This window comes from Crocuta crocuta, unplaced genomic scaffold, assembly GCF_008692635.1.
Source record: "Crocuta crocuta isolate KB4526 unplaced genomic scaffold, BGI_CrCroc_1.0 scaffold67, whole genome shotgun sequence".
NCBI classification, from domain to species: domain Eukaryota; kingdom Metazoa; phylum Chordata; class Mammalia; order Carnivora; family Hyaenidae; genus Crocuta; species Crocuta crocuta.
In genome coordinates, this window is record NW_027531896.1 from 2,058,066 (window position 1) to 2,081,456 (window position 23,391).

General features: G+C 40.2%; 1 protein-coding gene across 2 annotated transcripts in view; it reads right to left on the bottom strand.

Annotated features, from left to right (window-relative positions):
• ACOXL (acyl-CoA oxidase like) overlaps positions 1-23,391 on the bottom strand; it is a 337,609-nt gene that overhangs the window by 130,174 nt on the left and 184,044 nt on the right. For both annotated transcript variants that reach the window (XM_077773455.1, XM_077773456.1), the window contains exon 13: positions 10,609-10,698. In XM_077773455.1, coding sequence (XP_077629581.1) covers positions 10,609-10,698 — 90 coding nt within the window. The remainder of the gene's footprint in view (positions 1-10,608; positions 10,699-23,391) is intronic.

Consider the following 23,391-nt stretch of genomic DNA (forward strand, 5'->3'; position numbering starts at 1 on the left):
GTGTGTGTGTTGGTGTGTGTGTGTGTGTGTGTGTGTGTGTGTGTGTGTGTTTAGTTCTATGCAGTTTTATCACATATGTTGGTCTAGGTGATCATCACCACAAGCAAGCTATAGAACAGTTCCATCCCAAGGATCCCTCATGCTACCTTTTTAAAATTATAGCCACTTCCCTCTCTTTTCCCTCCCTCACCCATGGCAACACTGACCTTATCTCCATCACTGTAATTTTGTCACTTCAAGAATGTTATAGAAATGGGATAGGGGTGCCTGGGTGGCTCAGTCGGTTGAGTGTCCAATTTTGGCTCAGGTCATGATCTCACGGTTCGTGGGTTTGAGCCCCGTGGCAGACTGTGCTGACAGCTCAGAGCCTGGAACCTGCTTCAGATTCCCTCCCTCTCTCTCTGCCCGCCCCCTCTCAAAAAGAAATAAATGTTAAAAAAAAAAACAAAAACTTAAAAAAATAATTTTAACAATGGGATTACGTGGTATGGGACCTTTTCAGATTGGTTTCTCTCACTCAGCATCCAAGTTGTTCAGAGTATCAACAATTCTTGTTTTTTCTTGCTGAGTAGTATTCTTTGGACATGCCACTGACAGTCTGACCAGTCACCCACCGAAGGGCATTTAGGTTGTTTCCAGCTTGGGGTCATTACGAATATACTGGCTATGAACATTCATGTGCACGTTTTTGTATAAACAGAAGTTTTCACTTCTCTAAGAATAAATGCCCAAGAGTGTAACTGCTGGGTTTTATGGTAAGTACATGTTTAGTTTTTTTTAAGAAACTGAATACTTTTTTCTAGAGTGGCTGTAACACTTCATATACCCACTAGTAATGGGTATATATGAGTGATCCAGTTTCTCTGCTACCTTTGGCATTATAAAAATATTATTCATATTTTTTAAAATATTAGCATTTTGATAGGTTTACTGTGGTACCTCAAGGTGGTTTAAATTTGCAATTCCCTGATGGCTAAGAATGTTGCCTACCTTTTCATGTTCCCATTTGACGTTGGCATATCCTCTTGAGTGGAATGTCTGTGCATGTACTTTGTCTATTTCATAATTGGATTGTTTTTTGCTGTTGAGTTTTGAGGGTTCTTTCTATAGTCCGGACCCAAGTCCTTTGTCAGATATGTAGTTTGCAATTATTTTCTCCCAGTCTTTAACTTGTCTTTTCATCTCCATTCGCAGTCTTTCACAAAGAAAAAGGTTTTTAAGTTTGATAAAGTCTAGGGTTTTTTTTTTCCTCCTTTTATACGTTGTGCTTTTGATGTCAAATCTTAGAATTTTTTCTGGTCTGAGCTCTCAAAGATTTTCTCTTACATTTTTTGGTAGACGTTTTTATAATTTTATGTTCTTTATTTAAGTAGTTTATTCTGAGTCAAAACTTTTGTAAGGTAGGAAACTCAGGCTGAGGTTCATCTTTTTGCATATGGATGCTCTATTACTCCAGCACTAGTTTTTGAGAAGGCTCTCATTCCTGCATTGAACTGCTTTTGCAACTTTGACAAAACTCAGTAGGGCATATTTTCATGGATTCATCCACTGATGGGCACTTAGGCTGTTTCCATAACTTAGCTATTATGAATAATGTGACAATGAACATGGGTGTGCAGATATCCCTTCAAGATACTGATTTCAATTCCTGTGGACATACACAAAGGAGTGGGATGGCTGGATCATAGAGTAGTTCTATTTTTAATATTTTGAAGATCCTCCATTCTATTTTCTACTTTGGCTGAACCAACTTACATTTCTATCAACAGTGCACAAGCACACAAGAGTTCTCCTTTCTTTGCATTGTGGTTTTGATTTACATTTCCCTGGTGATTAGTGATGTTAGGTACCTTTTTCATACACCTGTTGGCCACTTTTATGTCTTCTTTACAAAAATATCTATTCAAGTATTTTGTCCATTTTTAAATTAGGTTATTTCCTTTTTTTGCCATTGAATTGTACAATTTCTTTGTGTATTTTTTTTATTAACCCCTTATTCGATATATGGTTTGCAAATATTCCTTCCCATTCCATAGGTTGCCTTTTCATTTGCTGATTGTTTCTTTTTAAGCACACGCTTTTTAAAAATTTTTTGATGTTTATTTATTTTTTGAGAGACAGAGACAGAGCATGAGCTGGGGAGGGGCAGAGAGAGAGGGAGGCACAGAATCTGAAGCAGCCTTCAGGCTCCAAGCTGTCAGCACAGAGCCCGAAGCGGGGCCCGAACCCACAAACCGCGAGATCATGACCTGAGCTGAAGTCAGAAGCTTAACCGACTGGGCCACCCAGGCACCCCAAGCACATGCTGTTTAGATTGAGGTAGTCCCATTTGTTTACTTTCAATTTTGTTGCTTGTGTTTTGCGTATCATATCCAAAAAATTGTTGCCAAGACCAATCTCTAGGAGAGTTTTCCCTGTTTTCTTCTGGAGGTTTTACAGTTTCAGGTCTTATGTTTAAGTATCTAATCCATTTCAAGCTAATTTTTGTGAGTGGTGTAAGATAGGGGTCCAATTTCATTCTTTTGCATGTCAATATCTAATTTTCCCAGCCCCTGGTATTGAAGTGATTTTTCTTTCTCCATTGCATATTCTTAGCTCCCGTGTCAGATATTAGTTGACTGCACATGCATGGATTTATTTGTGGGCTCTTGATTCTGTTCCATCGGTCCATATGCCCTTTTTTATGCCAGTACCACCACTGTTTGATTATAGCGTAATACAGTTAGAAATCAGGAAGTGTGATGCCTCCAGCTTTGTTCTTTCTCAGGATTGCTTTGGCTATTCAGGGTCCTTTGTGGTTCCATACAAATGTTAGGATTGTTTTTTCTATCTGTGAAAAATACCATTGGAATTTTGATAGGAATTATGTACAATATATAGATGGCTTTGGGTAGTATGAACATTTTAATAATATTAATTCGTCCAATCCACAAAATGGAATATTTTTCTATTTACTGTGCCTTCTTCAATTTCTTTCTTCAAAGTCTTATAGTCTTTCAGTGCTCAGATCTTTCACCTCCTTGTTTGTATTTAGTTCTAAGTATTTTGTTGTCTTTGATGCTGATATAAATGATGCTTCATTTTATTTTATTTTTTTGGTATTTTGTTGTTAGAGTACAGAAATGCAACTGAATTTTGTATGTTGATTTTGTATTCTATAACTTTACTAGATTCATTTATTGGTTCTAGAAATTTTTGGTGAATTCTTTAGGATTTCTATATATAAGATCATGCCATTTGCAAACAGAACAATGTTACTTCTTCCTTTCCAATTTAGATGCCCTTTCTTTTTCTTGCCTAATTATCTGGCAAGGCCTTCCAGCACTATGGAGAGGAAGAGTAGCAACAGTAGGCACCCTGTCTTGTTCCTGATATTACAGGAAAAGCTTTCAACATTTCACTGTTGAATATGTTACTGATTTTTAGTTTCATACAATTGTGGTTGGAAAAGATACATGGTAGGATTTCAATCTTCTGAAATTTGCTAAGATTTGTTTGTTACCTACATGATCTATCCTGCAGAATGGTCCACGTGCATTTGAAAAAAGTGTTCATTACGCTGTTGTCGGATGGAACGTTCTGTATATATCTGTTATATCTATTTGATCTAAAGTATAGTTCAGTCTAAAGTTTCCCTATTGCTTTTCTGTCTGGATGACCTATCCGTTTTTAAAAGTGAGAAACTGAAGTCCCCTACAATGATTGCCCTGTCTATTTCTCCCCTCAGATCTATTAGTATTTGCTTAATATACTTAGGTACTCCAATGTTGGGTCCATTATATTTATAATTATTATAACCTCTTAATGACTTGACCCATTTATCGTTATATAATGGTCTTCTTTGCCTCCTGTTAGATTTTTTTACTTAAATTCTATTTTGTCTGATATAAGTGTACAATCCCCGCTCCCTTTTGGTTTCCATTTGCATGGAATATCTTTTCCATTCTTTGATTTTGAGCTTTATTTCCTTAAAAGTTGAAGTAAATCTCTTATATACAGCATATACTTGGGTCTTGTGGGTTTTTTTTTTTTAATCCATTCATCCACTCTATGCCTTTTGACTGGAGAATGTAATCTGTTTACATTTAAATAATTATTTATATGGAAGGACTTATACCATTTTATTGTTTTCTGACTGTTCTGTAGCTCCCTTGCTTCTTTTTTCCTTTTGCCTTCTTCCTTTGTGATTTGATGATTTTATATAGAGAGAATCAGCTTGTTTCTCTTCTTCATTTTTTTAATTAATTTTTTTAATGTTTATTTACTTGGAGAGAGAGAGAGATGGAGCACGAGTGGGGGAGGGGCAGAGAGCGAGGGAGACACAGAATCTGAAGCAGGCTTCAGCCTCTGGGCTGTCAGCACCAGAGCCCGATGTGGGGCTTGAACCCACAAGCTGCGAGATCATGACCTGAGCTGAAGTTGGACGCTCAACCGACTGAGCCACCCAGGCGCCCCTGTTTCTCTTCTTACCTTTTGTGTCTGCGCTAGGTTTTTGCTTTGTAATTACCATGAGACTTATGTAAAATACTTTGAACTAATAGCAACTTCAATCACACACAAAAATTCTACCTTTTTACTCTGCCCCATTTTGTTTTTGATGTTATAATACATCTTTTTTTGGTTTGTTTTTTTAGAGAGAGAGAGAGAGAGAGAATCCCAAGTAGACTCCACACTCAGCAGAGAACCCAACAAAGGGTTCGATCCCACCACCATGGTATCATGACTTGAACCGACAGTAAGAGCCAGGCACTCAACTGACTGAATCACCCAGATGCCCCTACATCTTTTTATGTTGTCTATCTCTTAAATTATTGTAGTTATACTAATTTTTAATACTTTGTCCTTTAACCTTTATACTAGGGTTGAATGTTCAACATGCCACCATATGACAGTATCAGAATATTCTGAATCTGGCTATATGCTGACTTTTACTATTGTTTCATGTTTTCTTACTAATCATGTCCTTTCATTTCAGCTCAAAGAACTCCTTTCAGCATCTCTTTGAAGGCAGGCCTTGTGGTGAAGACCTCTCTTGGCTTTTCTTGCTTGAGAAAGTCTATAGCTCTCCTTCATTTTTGAAGGACAACTTTGCTAGGCTAAGTATTTCTGTTTAGCAGTTGTTGTTTTTTTCAGCAATTGAATATATTGCCTCACTCTCTCTTGGCCTGCAAAGTTTCTGCTGAGAAATCCACTGACAGTCTTATGGGGGTTCCCTTGTATTTGAGGACTTTTTTTTTCTCATGCTGCTTTTAAAATTCCTTGTCTTTTATTTTAGACCGTTTTATTGTAATATACATTGAAGAAGATCTCTTTGAGTTGAAAGTCTTGGCGGATTTATGAGCTTCTTGAACTTGGCTACCCAAATCTCTCCCCAGATTTGGGACATTCTCAACCATGACTTTAATGAACATTCTACCCTTATCTCCCTCTCTTCCTTTGAGATTCCAATATGCATAGATTCTTCCTCTTAATGGTGGCCCATAGTTCATATAGGCTTTCTTCACTCTTTTTCCTTCTTTTTTCCTTTGTTCTCCTCTGACTGGATAATTTCAAATGACCTGTATTCTCCTTCACAAAATCTTTTTCTGCTCAATCAGGTCTGCTGCTGATGTTTTCTACTGTGTCTTTCACTTCATTCATTGTATTCTGCAACTCTGTAATTCCTATTTGGTTGTTTTTAATGCTTTATATTTCTTTGTTAAATTTCTAACTCTTTTTTTCCTGATTTCATTGAATGATCTTTCTGTGTTTTCTTTAACTTCCTTAAAACAACTGCTTTGAATTGCTTATCAGGAAAATTGCAGATCTCCATTTCTTTGGGATCACTTACTAGAAAATCCTTATGTCCCTTTGGTGGTATCATGTTTCCCTCATTTCTCATGTTCCTTGAAGTCTTCCATTGCTGTCTTCACATTTGAAGAAGCTGTCACCTCCTACAGTCTTTAGTGACTGGCTTTGGGAGAGAAATACCTTCTATTGGTCCTCTGATGAATTGAGGCTTTCTCAGACCTTCTATAGATACACATGTTCCACACCTCTTATTCCCTCTTAGGGAATAGTTCTTAAGATTGTATTACTTCTTTTGATCCTGCAAAACCAGGATTAGTGTTTACCGCTAGCTTCTTGTTTGCCCCCCCTTGGGTGGTACTGAATGCTCAAGTCTGTATGCTTTCTTCTGATCCCACAGGGTCAGGCTGGCTTTCTGCAGGTGCTCACTAGCTGTCTGCAAAGGCTGGTTCTTACTGCCTTGGGAGTGTACACTGACAACTGGCCACGGAGTAGCAGTGAATGTGACTGAGGCATGTAGAGTGTTGTGGGTGTCTGTAGGCCAAGTTGGAAGATCTGTAAGTGAGATGTCCCCAGGGGTTCATAAGTGGGTTTCTGGAAGGAGTCTGCAAAGCAGTTAGTAGGATCCATATCCAACTGACGTCAGCCCTGGCTGCCATTCACCCAGCTACTCCTTGTAGTCCATGTCATGCAACACACCTCAGAAATCTGGGTAAGAGGAGAAAGAAATGGGCCTCTTGGGCAATGTCCCACACATCTGGGGAAGCTGGGTGCTCACTTACATACTCTCGCTTTCCCCTGTGGGGGAAATCACAGGCCGAAAGATCTCTTTTATCACTGAGCTGTGCTGCTTCGAGGGAGAGGTAACACAGGTAAAGTGAAACTGTTCCTCTTACTTTCTTCAGTGCATCCAATCTCAGATTACTTTTTGCTCCAGCAATGTGCTGGAACTTTCCTGGACTCCTGGACTTATACAAAGGGACTGTTACCCTTGGATCATTATGAAAATTGGTGTTTTCTAGGGGTAAGATGGCAGAAAAGTCCCATTCAACCATTTTGATGATGTCTTAGAACAAACTTATCTATGTCTACAACAAAACTTTGTTCTGATTTTGATGGGAATTTCATTATATCTATAGATCAATTTGGGCAGAATGGGCATCTTCCTACACAGAGCCATCCAATCAATGAATATAGTATCTCTCCCCATTTACTTAGGATTTCTTTGATTTCTTCCAAGCATTTTGTAATTTTCAGCATATAGATCCTTATGCATGCTTAATACATTTAAACCTAAGCATTTCTTTTTGAGGGAACAATTGTAAATGATATTGTGTGTTTAATTTCAGTTTTCATGTTTGTTATTAGTATATAGAAATGAGATTTATTTTTTTTAATATTTTTTATTTATTTCTAGGAGAGAGAGAGAGAGACAGCATGAGCAGGGTAGGGTCAGAGAGAGAGGGAGACACAGACTCTGAAATAGGCTCCAGGCTCTGAGCTGGCAGTCAGCACAGAGCCCGACGCGGGGCTCGAACCCACGAACCGCGAGATCATGACCTAAGCGAAAGTCGGAAAGTCGGACGCTTAACCGACTAAGCCACCCAGGCGCCCCGAAATGAGATTGATTTTTGTGTATTGATCTTATATCTTGCAGTATTGCTGAACTCAGTTATAGGAGTTTGGGGATAGCTTCTGTGAATTTCCTATGTAGATAATCACATAATGTGGAAACAGGGACAGTTTTTATTTCTTCCTTTATAATATCTATGCCTTGTATTTCTTTTTCTTGCTTTATTACACTGGTCTAATGTCCAGCCCTATGTTAAATAACACTGGTGCCAATAGACATCCTTGACTTGTTCCTGATCTTAGGAGGAAAGCATTCAGTGATTCACCAGTTAAGTACGATGTTATATTTTTTGTATACACTTTTTATCAGGTTAAAGAAGTTCCCTCCTATTCCTGGTTTATAACATTTTAGACTGTGATTTTGTCAAAAGCTTTAACTGGGTAAACCAATATGTTCATGATTTTTTTTTTCCTATAGTCTAATGATACAATGGACTGTAACAATTAATTTTTGAATGCTAAAGCAGTCTTGCATATCAAGAATAAATTCCATGATGGTGTATAATTCATTTTATACACTGTTAGATTCAGTTTGTTAATATTTTGTTGAAGATTCTTATATCTAAGCTTATGAGAATTACTGATGTGTGTTTTTCCTTTTTTTTGTAATGTCTACTTTTGGTACCAGAATAATATGAGCTATATGAAGTGAGTTGGGAAGTGTTCCCTTCTTTCCTATTTTTTGGAAGAGATTGTGTAAAATTCTTCTTTAAATGTTTGACAGAATTATTCAAAGAAACCTAGGCCTGGAGATCTCTTTTGAGGAAGTATTTTATTATTAATAAAAAATCAATTTCTGTGGGAAACTGAAATATAGGACTATTCATGTCTATTCAAGTTGGTTAGGTTTGGGTGTTTGTGGCTTTTGAGGAATTGGTCAATTTGACTAAGTCATCAAATTTATTAATGTAAAATTATTTTCTAGTATTCCTTCATTATTCTTTTATTTCCTGCAAGATACCTAGTGACATATCCATTTCATTCCTAATATTGGTTATTTGAGCCTTTTTGTTTTTTTATCACACCTCCTGGGTTAGTCTGGTTGATGACCTCCATTCTAGTTGTGTAAGTAGGGGCTCAACTCTCCATTGGATCCTGCTGACACCGGGGTACAGGGTTCAATCATACTGGTGATTTGCCTCACTTTACATCACCTCAAAGGATCTTGCTGCTGCTAAGTAGAGGTGGAGGCTTACCTCACCAGTGGGCCCTGCTGACATTACCCTGATGTAAAAAATCTGACTTCCATTTGCTTCCACCAGGCAGGGGACAGAAGATTAGATCCCTGCTCAGCCCCACGAACAACACCAGGTTGGGTAATGGGAGTGCTACCACCTCCGACCTGCTTCTGCCTACTTCCTTGGATCAGAGGTCAGGTGAAAGACCAGTTCCTGCCATGGCCCTGCTGAAACAGGCGTGTGTATGTGTGTGAGTGTGTGTCTGTGTGTGTGTGTCTGTGTGTGTGTGTGTCTGTGTGTGTGTGTTCAGTTTGTTTCTTTTGTTTGACTGATGTAGAGCGGGTATTGCTAGAAAGGTTTTGTTTGTTTGTTTGTTTGTTTGTTTGTTGTTAGGCCACTATCTTCCCTATCCTTTGGCTGCGGGAACAGGCTTTTCTGGGAGTTTGTCTATGCCTATGAGAGCTCAGGGCACACAAGTATGCCCCTATCCAGGATTTATGGGAGACAATTAGGAAACCCAGAGAACTCACTGCCGTTTCCTTCCTCCAGTTCCAAGATCCCTAGGCAGCCCGCTTTCTTCTTTCTCCCTTTCAGGGTTTTCTTATACTTGTTTGTTGTATTATGTCCAGAGTGTTGCATTATTAAGAGGGGGAACCTGGGAGGAATAAGGCCATTCCATCTTAGCAGAACCGGAAGTCCCTATTTTTCTTTTTGAAAAACACCAAGTTATGACCACATTGTATATACAATTTTATCTCATTTTTACTTACCACGTCATGAGCTTTTAATTTCTGTAATAAACTCTTTGTAAGTACAATTTTAAAAGCTACATAATTCCCTACTGAGTGTCCAGAACATGATTTACATAATCATTTTCCTATTGTTGAAAATTTAGATTCCAACATTATTGCTGTAATAAATAATGTACTAATGAAAACGTTTGTGCCTTAACGTTTTTCTGTATTTTAGTATTATTACCTTTGATAGTCCCAGAAGTAGAATCACATACAGCCTAATAGCAACATGGAAGAGTGCCTCTTTTGTTCTCACCAACACTGGGACCTCAGTATACTTTTAAGAGGAGTCAGTGTGATAGAGAAAACAGTATTATAGTCTGCCTTAATGTGCATTTCTCTGACCGCCAGTGAGGTTGATCAATTACCCTCCTTTTGTAAATTGCCTTTTCATGTCTTTGAACCTATTCATCTTCTGGGTCTTCATATACGCTTATGGAATAGCCTTCCCAGTACAAGAACTTGACTAATTGTGTATAAGAAGCTGTTTTCTTAAAGCCAAAAAGACATAGTTCAATGTCAAAGATCAGCTAGGAGAAAAATAATTTAATCCCTTGTTCAACTACTGCAAAGATCAAGTGCGTAACAGGAAAACAGCTACCAATTAAACGAAGACATCAGATGAAGATAAAACATACGGAACACTTCAGATTTCTAGATAACTCTTGATCTTGAAAGTTATGCTGTTTAAGAAGAATAAACAGGGGTGCCTGGGTGGCACAGTCAGTTAAGCGTCCGACTTTGGCTCTGGTCATGATCTCACAGTTCGCGGGTTCGAGCCCCACTTCAGGCTCTATGCTGAATGCTTGCTCAGTGCCTGGAGCCTGCTTCAGATTCTGTGTCTCTTTGTCTCTCTGCCCTTACCCCGCTCATACTCTGTCTCACTCTGTCTCTCAAAAATAAATATTTAAAAAAATTTAAAAAAAAGAAGAAACATTTCCATGGGGCCCCTGGGTGGCACAGTTGGTTAAATATCCAATTCTTGATTTTAGCTCAGGTTATGACCTCACGATTCATGAGATTAAGCCCCATGTCGGGCTCTCTGCTGTCAGTGGGGAGCCTGTTTGGGATTCTCTCTTTCTCTCTCTCTCTCTCTCTCCCTCCCTCTGCATCTGCCCCTCCCTGACTAGCACTAGCACACTCATGCACGCTCACTCTCTCTCTCTCAAAATAAACATTCTTTAAAAAAAGAAGAATAAACATTTCCTGACTCTTACCTGCAGCATAACAACATTGTCACCTTCAAAAGTTACAAACACATCTGTGTCACATTTTAGGCCTGAGATCCGGTTTTCCATCATGTAACCCTATTGCAGAAAAAAGAAAAGAAACACATTTTAACTGTGCAATCCCATCATCATAAAAGACTAACCTTTTCTTTGAAATTATACAAAACTACAGAAAATGGAAAAGGATACAATACCTATAGTTCTCCTGCCCAGAATAACCATTCTAAGGGTTTTAAACCATTGCACTTGCTTTTGATCCATAAATATTATTTTGGATTTGCCTTCATTATTAGTAAAAACATTTGAACATAGTCATGTCACATTTTTTCCAAAATATTTCAATAAATTGTGCTGATTTTTTTCTCTCTCTCTTCCAAATCTTATGAATTCTAGTAAATGGCAAGAAATTAGTGATTATGCCCTAAATATATGCAGGAGAATGATGCCACCTCCACCCCAACCTTTTCAAAATTAGCAAATATACTGATTCTTGGGACATGACATAAAAATCTACATTGCCACTCTGCATGTTAATATCATTAAATACTCTGCGTCATAAATTCACACTCCAGCTTCCAGCTAGTTTTGTTCTTCTTTTTTTCTTTCCTGAAATCCTGATTTAAATGGCAGTAGCCTGCTGCTCATTTTCAAAGTGTTGACAGTATTTCTGCACACAAACTGGGAGAAGCAGCTGCTCAGGAGAAAGTCGATCAGCCCCAGGCAAAACGTGGAGCAGCAAAGTTTGCCTTTGTTTGGCCTCGGGCCCTTCCCTTTCTGAAGGCCCCTGCGCGCTATTTCTTCCAGTTCATTGCTCTCCCCATTAAATCTCCGGAATCCTTCCCACTCTCAAAATTTGCTGCCACAAATCAATCCTGCCTAAGTAAGTTATATCAGAGGTGGCTGCCAGGCTACTTCTCCTCAGACTATTTGCATTTAGCACTTCAGCTCTGAGGAGGGAATGACAAGATTCAGCCTCTGCGAAAATTTTGCAAGCCACACGGAGCGGCACCAAAGGGTGCTCTCCTGGGCAGCCATACACTCCGATCTCAAGGTGCCTTGCTTTCTTCCGGAAAATGGCCACTTGAGTCACAGAAGCCAGCACTTCCGGGGGCCGGGGGCCTGCAGAGGTCTGTGAGCATCAGTGAGTGCTTCCTGACCTTGGAGCCAGCTTCGGACACCCCGACTTTCCCCCCCCACCACCCAGGCCAGCATCATGGCAATCTGCGCAGGCCGAAGTGCACCTATCGTCCGCAGGACTGTTTAGTCACGTTCATGAATGCAGACAGGTTGTATTTATGGAGAAATATATCAGTAACATTGCCAACCTCCCCTGCCCCTGCTCCGTAACCAAAGGGATAAACCCGCCCCACTGGCAGACCACGTAAAATTAGGTGCCCACAGAAGGTGACCAGGCCCCACAGTGCTTCCCTGCCACAAGGCCATAGCTGCCTCATGCTCATCATCGTGACACTGCCATTTATCGAGGACCCACCACAAGTTAGGTGCTGGACTGGGTGCTCCACCTGAATTTCACTTGATTTCACCTAATCCCCTTCCGTCTCACAACAGCTGTGTGAGGTAGGCATCACCCCATCTCACAAAGAAAGTGAAGCCTCAGAGCCATGTTGGAATGTTCTTGAATATGACCTCTCAAGTTCTGGTGTGGAAAAGATGAACACTACACATACCACCTCGGTGCTGGGAAGAAGCATTTATACTTAAGAAGCATAGCTGCTAAGTGCTCAGAAGAATGGTTTTCAAGAAACAAAATACCTTTTCTCTGAGACTTATGCTCTGGTCTATCCCAGTAGGGGTGGGAGTGTCAAGTTCTTTGCTGTTCTCTGACACTTCTGAATATGTTCACACTCTGCCCCGGGAAGCCAGGCCCTGGGGCTGTAAAATAACCTGAGAGATAATCTACTCAAGAAGCAGCAGAATCAGCAAACGAATACTGACAGTCTCTCAGAGACGGGACAATAGAGTCCTGAGAACATAAAGATGCTCTATCTTATATTAGTTCTTCCAATGCAATATAGTTTATTTCTCTTCTGGATGGCGAAACTCAACACTGAAACCCTCTTCATGTTTGCAAACGGAGTAAACCCGCATCACTGCTTTCCCAATGGTTCCAGACTGTCCAGGGCCGGGACAGAGCTGAGGTACAAGGCTCACAGCCCTCACAGAGCTTGCAGGCGGCTGAAGAAGGAACAGCACAGGGAAAACCCAAAGCCAACCCCGTGTTGTGGCCAGCACATCACTTCCTTTTTTTTTTTTTTTTAATGTTTTTTATTTATTTCTAGGAGAGAGAGAGACAGCGTGAGCAGGGGAGGGTCAGAGAGAGAGAGGGAGATACAGAATCTGAAACAGGCTCCAGGCTCTGAACTGGCAGTCAGCACAGAGCCCGACGCGGGGCCCGAACCCATGAACCGCGAGATCATGACCTAAGCGAAAGTCGGACGCTTAACCGACTAAGCCACCCAGGCACCCCAGCCAGCACATCACTTCCAATCTCCTGAACTACCGAGGGCATAGTTATGATCTAATTTCCTTAGAAGAGGCCAAAGGGACCCATCCTCATACAAATGTAAATCTTTGAAATATCTGAGGTGACCCACTGAGAAACTAACAAGGTTCAACACATTCTAGGCATCTGTGTTCTGTGTGAACAGGCTTTCAAGTTGAGAGAAAGACACATAATGCAGAGAAGTTACTGAATGCAGACTTGCAGCCATCTTCTTGAGGGACTAAAGTTCTACATTTGGGACCCCGAATTCTTTGGGAGACAAATGAGTATAAATACTGTGTGCGTGTGTGTGTGTGTGTGTGTGTGTGTGTGTGTGATTTTCTAATTAAAAATGAAATTGGGTTTTTTAATAAATTACTAAAAGCAATACATAAGCATTATTTTAAAAAAAAAAATCAGAACACAGAAAAACCAACAGGAAAAAAGTTAAAGTCATCTGTAATCTCGGAATGTGGAGATAAAAGGGTGTCTGGGAAAGCAAGCCCCGAAGAAAAGGCTTGGAATAGGAGCTGAGATTCTGAGGGCAGAGATAAGTGTTAGGAGAAGGAAACTGGCAGGACCGGGAAACCAGAAGATCAGACCTGGGCAAAGGGAGCCATGGAGTGCTCTGGAGGGAGGGGGAACGTGACTGAGCATGTAACAGTTAGAGAAGACTGAGGAGTGAGTCACGTGTGAGGAAAGCCAGAACCAGGTGAGCAAGCGGGAAAGTAAGAGTGCTGAATTCGGGAAAGAAGGAAATATGTTAACCTCAGAGTCACCTATAGCACCCATGGGTGGCAAGCTGAGGGGCAGTCCTGGGCTCTGCAGCCTAAGATACTTTCCATGCCATAACCCATACCTTTGTACCTTCACCAGGATTTATTATTTTTTTTAATGTTTATTTATTTTTGAGAGAGATAGAGACAGAGCATGAGCAGAGGAGGGGCAGAAAGAGAGGGAGACAGAATCTGACGCAGGCTCCAGGCTCTGAGCTGCCCACACAGAGCCAGACACGGGGCTCGAACCCATGAACTGTGAGATCATCACCCGAGCCGAAGTTGGATGCTTAAGTGACTGCTCCACCCAGGTGTCCACCCTTCACCAGGCTTTATAAACCAGCACCCTGGGATGTGTTGAGAAAAGGGACCGTCATGGCCATTACTGAAGACCAACTCTATGCTCTGTGTTACATCCAGTATTTCATTTCCACTTTTCACAATGACATCTCAGTACCCCAGTTTAGGGATGAGAAAGTTAAGGGTCAGTGAGATTTTCCGACTCTGCTCCCACCACAGGACCTTGCCCACGCCCCGGGGGTTTTGCAGTGCTGTTCCCCCTGTCTAGAGCGCTCCCCTCAGATCTCCATGAGGCTCTGCTTCCTCTCATTCCTGTCTCTGGTTTGAAATTCCCACCACAGGGAGGCCATCCCTGGTCCTTCTGTCTAAAACAGCTACCCCACCCACTACCCTCATTCTCCTTCTCTGTGCCTCAATTTACTTTTTTATAGCATTTCTAGGTGTCTTTCTTTCTTTTTGTTTACATGTTTCTTTATTTTTGAGACAGACAGAGCACAAGGGAAGGGGCAGAGAGAGAGGGAGACACAGAATCCGAAGCAGGCTCCAGGCTCTGAGCTGTCAGCATAGACTCCAACAAGGGGCTCAAACTCACAAACTGTGAGATCATGACCTGAGTCAAAGCTGAACGCTTAACCGACTGAGCCGCCGAGGCGCCCCTCTAGGCGTCTTTCTCAGCAGAGGACACTGAGGCACAGACACAGAGAGCGAAGACCATGTGCAGGCACGCCATCGACAAACCACAGCGAGAAGCCTCAGAAGAAACCACTGTGAGCAACAGCCTGATGTTGGACTTTTAGCCTCCAGAATAAATTTCTGTTTTTTAAAAAAAATTTTTTTAATGTTTTATTTATTTCTGAGAGAGAGAGAGAGCAGGAGAGGGAGATACAGAATCGGAAGCAGGCTCCAGTCTCTGAGCTGTCAGCACAGAGTCCGAAGTGGGGCTCGAACCCATGAACCATGTGATCATGACCTGAGCCGAAGTCAGATGCTTAACCGACTGAGCCACCCAGGCGCCCCTAAATTCCTGTTTTTTAAGGCACTCAGTCTGACATACTTTGTGACAGGAGCCCGGGCGGACTAAGGCAGCGCAGGGGGCGTGCACGCACACACAGAACAAGAAATCAGTGTGAACTGCTTCTCCGACATCAGCAAATCCTTTGGAGTCTGAGGAAATCCTTCCCTAAGCCATCATCTCAAGTTATGCGACAGCACTTTGGGAAATGACATCGTAGCCCCGTGTGCTTTCTTTTTTTCCACACTGGACTCCTAAGTAGGGGCATTTGCTTATACATTTCTGGTGGGGGGGAGGCAGATGAGAAAAAGGAGGGAAGTGAGGGAAGAAACAGGTCTCATCCCCCAAAAAGTGAATAATATTTTCCATTAGCTTATTTCACTCTTAATTAAAAAAAGAAACATAGAATCGACAGAGGGAACTCTAAACTCCACGCTCCCAAAGCCAACAGAATCCTCACGGGACTCTGTAGCTTGGAACCTAGTCTCCATGAAGAGAGAGCACGTTGGGTAGATGTGTTACTCTATCTCTGCCTTCTGGGTTACATCGAGCCTCTTAGCAAGTAATTGTGAATGTCATTAAGGTTGTGTCCCATTTCAGTAAGAGCCCCATGAAACATATTTTATGATTCAAGCTTTGGACTCTGCAAGTTTAATATTTTCCTGCTGTTTTTAACATCTCTGAGGGTTTTTTTTTTTTTTTTACTGTATGATTACATTTAATAAATGGATAAGAACAAATTAGAAACAGGCTTTCTTCCCTCCTTTTAAACAAATTGAGGGTAAATTTTGTTAATCTGAAGAAGAAGAAACAGACAGAATCAATCTTACCTTATTTGTAAGAGGAGGGTCAACTGGAAATACAGGAGGGACCATTTCTTAGAGTCGTGTTAATATATGCCTGTGTATCTCCACCACCCTGAACGGGGCAGAGCCCGTGTGCAAGGTCAGCTGATGTGTGTGAGATTCACTACAGCCTTTCCTGTGATGGCCGTGGTCTGAGGGGGGTCTTCTGACAGCCAGAGTTCAAGGCCCAGCAGATGACAGATGTTCCTATGGAGGTGATGATGAGTTGTCCCGCCCTGCGTTGTTTGCTTTGAGATGACCCGATAGTGTCAGGGCTTACGAACTAGGTTAGGTGGGTGGGAGGGAGTTCATTCATAGGTCCTGTCACCAAATGTATAGTGAGGGTCTCACATCGCAGGCCCTATGCTACACACCGCAACCACAGATGTGTGTTGCAGTAGAGAGACAGGTGTTGGTCAGGTAGACAAATAAAATAGGTAATTAAACAATCTCTGGTAAGTGCCAGAAAGGAGGAAAAAAATAACAAGAAAGACCTCTTCTAACCTAGATAGACGTTGAAGAATATTTTCAGAGGGCTTGTTTAACTTGGAAACTTAAAGAAGTCAGCAAGAAAGCTTGCTCCAGGTGAAAGAACACCGTGTGCAAACACCCTGAGGCCATGAAGAAGCACAGAATGCTCAGGGACTAGGAAGAAGGCTGAGCTGTGGGGTGGTGAGTGGCCTAAAGTTAAAGCAGAAGAAGCAGACAGGGGTCAAGTGACTCAAGAGCCAGTCAGGAATCCATTTTAGATTAGTGTCGGTGCTGGGGCGCCTGGGTGGCTCAGTCGGTTAAGCGTCCAACTTCAGCTCAGGTCATGATCTCACGGTTTGTGGGTTCGAGCCCCGCATCGGGCTCTCTGCTGAGAGCAGAGAGCATAAATAATTTTAAGCTTTGGAGTAAGAGGACTTGTGACTTTAAAAGTTGGTTAGAGCTGCTGAGTGAGCACAGCCTAGAGAGAGAGAAGCTGGACTAGTTGGTGGCATGCAGGTGGGAGACATGGCGGCATGAAGGTAGAGAGAGAAGGGCTCGGAGGGGATTGAGAGTGTGCACGAGAATGAGGAAGGCTGGGCCACATGAACACATGTACAGCGTGGTGTCTACTAAGTTGGGGAATCCTGGGGCAGAAGGATAATTGAGGGAACGATCAAATTTCCATGTCTGTCAATGTGAGGTATGGGAGTCTGTGTGAAAAGATGTCTGGGATGGAGATGTAAATTAGAGAGCCCTCACCATACAAGCAGTATGGAAAACCTCAGGAAAAGACAGGCTCATCAGGAGTGTGAAGAGGACTCAGGAGAAGAGAGGACTCAGGCTCACGTTCTGAAAAGTGCCAACATTCACAGGTCACGTAGAGGAACACTGGCAGAGGACACTAAGAAGACAAAGAAGCAGGAAGAAAGCCGAAGAGCACCATGCCCTGAAGGCGGAGAGTCTGTCCGGGAGGGAGAGGTGTGCTTTGCGGAACGGTGCTGAGTGCCCAGGCGGGTGAGGACCCAGAAGTGTCCTTTGGACTAAGTCATGGGGAATCAGTGGCAACTGGGCCAAAACTGTTTAGGGAGCATGGAGGAGGGGAAGCTAGATTTGTTTCTGGCAAATATCAGGCTAGATATTCTTTTTTAAAACTCTCCAGTAGAAATCATAAGATATGCTAATAAAACTTATTTACTTATTTATTTATTTTTTTAATTTAGGATGGGGCCTGAGTGGGAGAGAGGGGCCATGGGAGAGAGAGACAGAAAGAATCCCAAGTAGGCTCCGTGGCTCAGTGCGAAGCCTGGCACAGGGCTCAATCCCACGACCCTGGGATCATTACCTGAGCCAAAATCAGGAGTCAGACACTCAACTAACTGAGCCACCCAGGTGCCCCACTCATGAAATATTTTTTAAAAATCACTTTGAAGCACAGTTAAGCTAATAAAGAGAAATGTTCACAGGCCGGACACAACGAGAGACCATGGACTCCAAAAGGGTACCAGGTGTTGAGGCCGGATAAGAGGATATATAGACACCTACATAAACATGGTCTCCTGGAAAACAACACCTCACTATGGGTGAAATAAGAAACCGCCACCCCTCATCCAAGAGCATAATGAGGAAATTGTCTAGCTGCGTGTATGAGGGGGGGGGTTGAGGTGGGGGGCGGAAGATATCTTTCCTTAGAGTTTTCAACCATGGCTCTGGCCCAGAATCCATATTTCCTATGAGGCCCTCGAAGTCCCAAACAAAGGAGCTAGTTTAAAGTGGGTTGTATAAAGTTGAGATCATCAGACAGCTGGCAGAGTTAATGCAGATCCTCACTGTTTTGAAAGAACGACCAAGATAGTACGATCAATAAAAGATATAGGGATCAATAAAAAAAATCACAAATCACAAGGGGAAATAAAGAACAATCAGAAGAGCTAAACAATAGCAGAATTGAACCTGCAGAGGTAGCACACACCTATATCAGCCTAGTGTACTTGGAGGTGGATAAAATCAAGAGGTAACAGTGGCCTAAAATTTTCAAAATAATCAAGTGACACAAACCCACATACTTAGCAAGCCCAAATAACTCCAAATAAGAAAAATTTAAAAACAAACTAATACTTAGGCACATTATAGTCAAATCACAGATCACCAAAAACTAAAATATCTTAAAAGAGGCAGAGATCTGCCCCCAATCTGATCCCTCAGTGACAAGGGAATCCAGAAGAACTGTAAAAACTTGAAAATACTGAGAGAAAATAGCTTGTCAGCCATGAATTCTGTACCTAATAGTACTTAACCTTTTAAGATTGAGCATTAAGAAAAGGCACTCAGACAAATAAAACTGAGGTTTCACTAGCACAGACTAAATGGTATTCTGATGAAGGTACTCCAGGAGTAAGGACAATGGCTCAAGAGATGCCAGAAGGAATCATGAGCAAAGGCACTGGGAGAAGGCAGGAGTCCTAAAGAAACCCTGGCTCCATATAATAATAAATAGACAATGGCTAGTTGGAAGAATTAAAAAACATAGTGCTGAAGTCATGGACACCCTAGCACAGAGGTGGGGAGCTGGTGGTTAGGGAAAGTAATCTAAGCTCTGTGTTGCTGGAAGAAAGGAAGGATGATAATTAACTTTAGACTTCACACGTTAAATGTCCATATTAAAATTGCTAGACTGGGGGCACCTGGCTCAGCCAGTTCAGCATCAGACTCTTGATTTTGATGCAAGTCATGATCTCGTGGTTCATGAGATTGAGTTCCATATCGAACTGCACTGACAGCATGGAGTCTGCTTGGGATTCTCTCTCTCCCTCTCTCTACACACCTCTCCTGCTCTATCGCTCCCAAAATAAATAAACATTAAAAAAATTTTAAATTGCTAGTGTGACCACAAAATGAGCATAAATTGAATGAAAACCAGATGAGGGAGGAATGGAAAAGGGGCAGAAATAATAAATCTGAAAGAACATAAGAAGTCCAAACAAGCAGAGATAAGACATGAAAATAGTTGGGGCTCCTGCGTGGCTCAGTCAGTTAAGTGTCCGACTTCGGCTCAGGTCATGATCTCACTGTTCATGGGTTCGAGCCCCACGTTGGTCTCTGTGCTGACAGCTAGCTCAGAGTCTGAAGCCTGCTTCGGATTCTGTGTCTCCCTCTCTCTCTCTCTGACCCTCCCCTGCTCACGCTGTCTCTCTCTCTCAGAAATAAATAAAAAAAATTTTTTTTTAATTTTTTAAAAAACACAAAGATAGAAAGCAAAGACTAAGGTGGAAGAACTGTCAGTGATGACAGTTAGACTAAAAAGATAAAAATGAGGTTGTCAGAGTAAATTAAATTTAAAAACCTGATAAGTGTTGTTTATAAGAAACAACAATACAACACAATAACAGAAAAGTTTAAAGTAAAAGGATATAACAGATAAACACCAACCAAATAGAAGTCTTTGTCCTTATAATTATTATTGGGCAAAATACATTTGAAAGCCTTGCTAGAGCTAAAGAGAGTCACTGCGGCAGGACCAAATGCTCAGTTCACTAGGAGGAGAGATAAATTCCAAAACTGTAAACATTGAATAACACGACTTCAAACTCACGAGACCCAAACTGGCAGAATTACAAGGAGACACTGACAAATCTACCATCAAAGTGGGAGATTTGATAGATCAGATACACCAAAACCTCAGTAAGCATAGGGAGTATTTGAATAATGCCATTAATAACCTTCATCTATTGGTCACATTTAAAACTTTGCATCCAATTACTGAATGCACATTCTCTTGAAGCACACATGGAAACTGGCCATGTTTCTAGGCCACAAAGTAGACCATAACAAATTTCAAAAACTCTGTATCTTATTGGTCATTTCCTCTGACTACAATGGAATTAAGTACAAAAATCAACATAAGAGTAATAATTATCATTATAACAACAAAATAATGAGAAAAGTTACTAAAAAGATGGCAGTATTGCACAGTGGTTATACCCTGTAGCCAAACTGGGTGGGTTTAGATCTGCCAATTAAGGGGCTGTGTAATTCGGGGCAAATTGCTTAAACTCTCAGTGCCCCATTCTTCACATACACACCACTCGGGTTGTGATAGTCCTACTTTGTGGGGTTGTTGTGAGGATTATATAAAGGTTAGCTATCATTTTTTTTTTTAAAATTAGATATTAGAAAATCTGAAAACACACTCAATTCCTGGGTCAAATAAGTCATGGTGGAAATTAAAATTCACTTAGAATTGATAAACAAAATTTTATTTATCAAATTATGGTTGATCCAGCCAAAGCAGTATTTAAAAAGAAATATTACAACTTTAAATGTTTATAATAGAAAAGGAGAAACAGCAAAAATTCATGACTAATATCCAAGCTAAGGTACTAGAAGAACACCAGGAAAATAAACACAAGGAAAGTAGAAGAAAATAAATAATAAAGATGAAAACCAATTAAATAGAAAAACCAGATACAATCTGGACAGGATCAAGTGAACCAAAAGTGTATTGTTTGTAAAAAAAAAAAAAACAAAAAAAAAAAAACAAATATAGAGAACAAGATAAAGGGATGGGAAAAATAAACAGTACTAGGAATGGCAAAGGAAGCATAACTATAGATACAGGAAGGACTGAAGAGATAAAAGGACATTATGAACTTATGCCAATAAATCTTAAAACTAAGAATAAATGGAAAAATTACTGGAAAGATGTAAATGATGAAAACAGACTCAAGAGGAATAGAAAATCTGAGTAGCTACACCACTACAAAAAGAGAATCAATCATTTTTAAATGTTCCCAGAAATATACTATTAACCTTATACAGCTTTACAGGTATTTGTACCAAATATTCAAGGAACAGATGATTTACTTTTACATAAACTCTTTGAAAAAACAAAAAAAAGAAACACCCTTTGCCCAAGTTATTTAATGAAAGTGGTATAACTTTGATATCCAACTTGAACAAAGGCAGTGCTAGAAAGGAATGATACAGACCAGTCTCACTTGTTATTGTAAATGGAAAAGTCCTAAATAAATCTTAGCAGACAGAATCAACAATGTATTACACACATGTACGTGCGCACGCACACACACACACACACACACCCCATGACTAAGTTTATATCCCCAAACTCAAGATTTGCTACACATTAGAAAATCTACTAATATAAATTCACTAAATTAGCAGGTTAAAAGGAGGAAAAGGTACAATTATCTCAATAAAATAAATGCACATAATTCCCTAAAAGTCAAATCTATTCGTAATTTTAAAACCAATAAAAAATAAACATAAGCACACAAAAGCCTCTTCATAAACTAAGGGTAAAATAGACCTTCCTTGACATGACAAAGAATATCTGCACATATAAACAACTATATGCCAACAAACTGGACAGGTAAAAGAAATGGAAAAATTCTTAGAAACAGACCAATTACCAAGACTGAATCAGGAAGAAATAGAAAATCTGAATAGGTCAATTACTAGCAAGGAGACTAAATCAGTAATCAAAAACCTCCCAAAAAAGAAAACCCCAAGAACAGATGGCTTCACTGGTGAATTTTACAAAACATTTAGAGACGAATTAACACCAGTCTTTTTAAAATTCTTCCAAACATATGAAAGAGGACAGAAGCCTCTCAAACTCATTCTATGAAGCCAATATTATCCTGATACCAAAACTAGAAAAAGGACACTACTAGAAAAGAAAACTGCAGACTAATATCCTCATAAATATGGTACAAAAATTCTCAATAAAATACTAACAAACTAAGCTGGTGCTTAATAAGAATAGGAAATAATAAAGAAATTTCTAACAAAAAAAAAATACTAACAAACTGAATTCAGCAGCACATGAAAAGGATCACTCACCATGATCAAGCGGGATTTATCCCTGGGATGCAAGGATGGTTTAACATATGCAAATCAATCAGAGTAACACATCATATTAATAGAATAAAGAAAAGAATCATGATTATCTCATAGATGCAGAAAAATCACTTGACAGAAATCAACATTCATTCATGATAAAACTTTTTTTTTTTTAAATGTTTATTTACTTTGAGATAGAGAGAGTACAAGCAGGGTACAGACAGAGACAGAGGGAGAATGAGAATCCTAAGCAGGTTCCACACTCAGCACAGAGCCTGATGTGGGGCTCAACATGGGGCTCAACATGGGGCTTGATCCCATGACTGTAAGATCATGAACTGAACCAAAACCAAGAGTTGGACACTTAATTGACTGAGCCACCTATGTACCCCCATGATAAAACTGTTAACAATCTTACCATAATAAAGGCCATATATGTTTTGCCCATATCTAACCTCATATTCAACATACGATGAAAGGATAAAAAGCATTTTTTCTAATACTAGGAACAAGACAAGGGTGTCCACTCTTATCACTTCTATTCAACATAGTACTGAAAGTCCTAGATAGAGCAATCAGGAAATAAAAATATAAAGTATCATAATTGAAAAGGAAGCAGTTAAAATTGCCTCTATTTACAGACAACAGGATTTTATATATAGAAAATCCTAAACATTCAACCAAAACACTGTTAGATTTAATCAAAGAAGTCCGTAAACTTGCAGGACACAAAATTAATATACAAAAATAATAGTGTTTCTATACACTAATAACCAAATTTCTAAAAAAAGCAATAAAAAATCAGTCACATTTACAACAGCACCAAAAACAATGAAATATTTAAGAATAAATTTAACTAAGGGGGTAAAAGGTCTCTATGCTGAAAATTATAAGACATTAATGAAAGAAATAAAAAAAGACATATATAAATAAAATAATATCCCATGTTCATGGATTGGAAGAATTAATACTGGTAAAATGTCAATGCTACCAAAAGCCATGTAT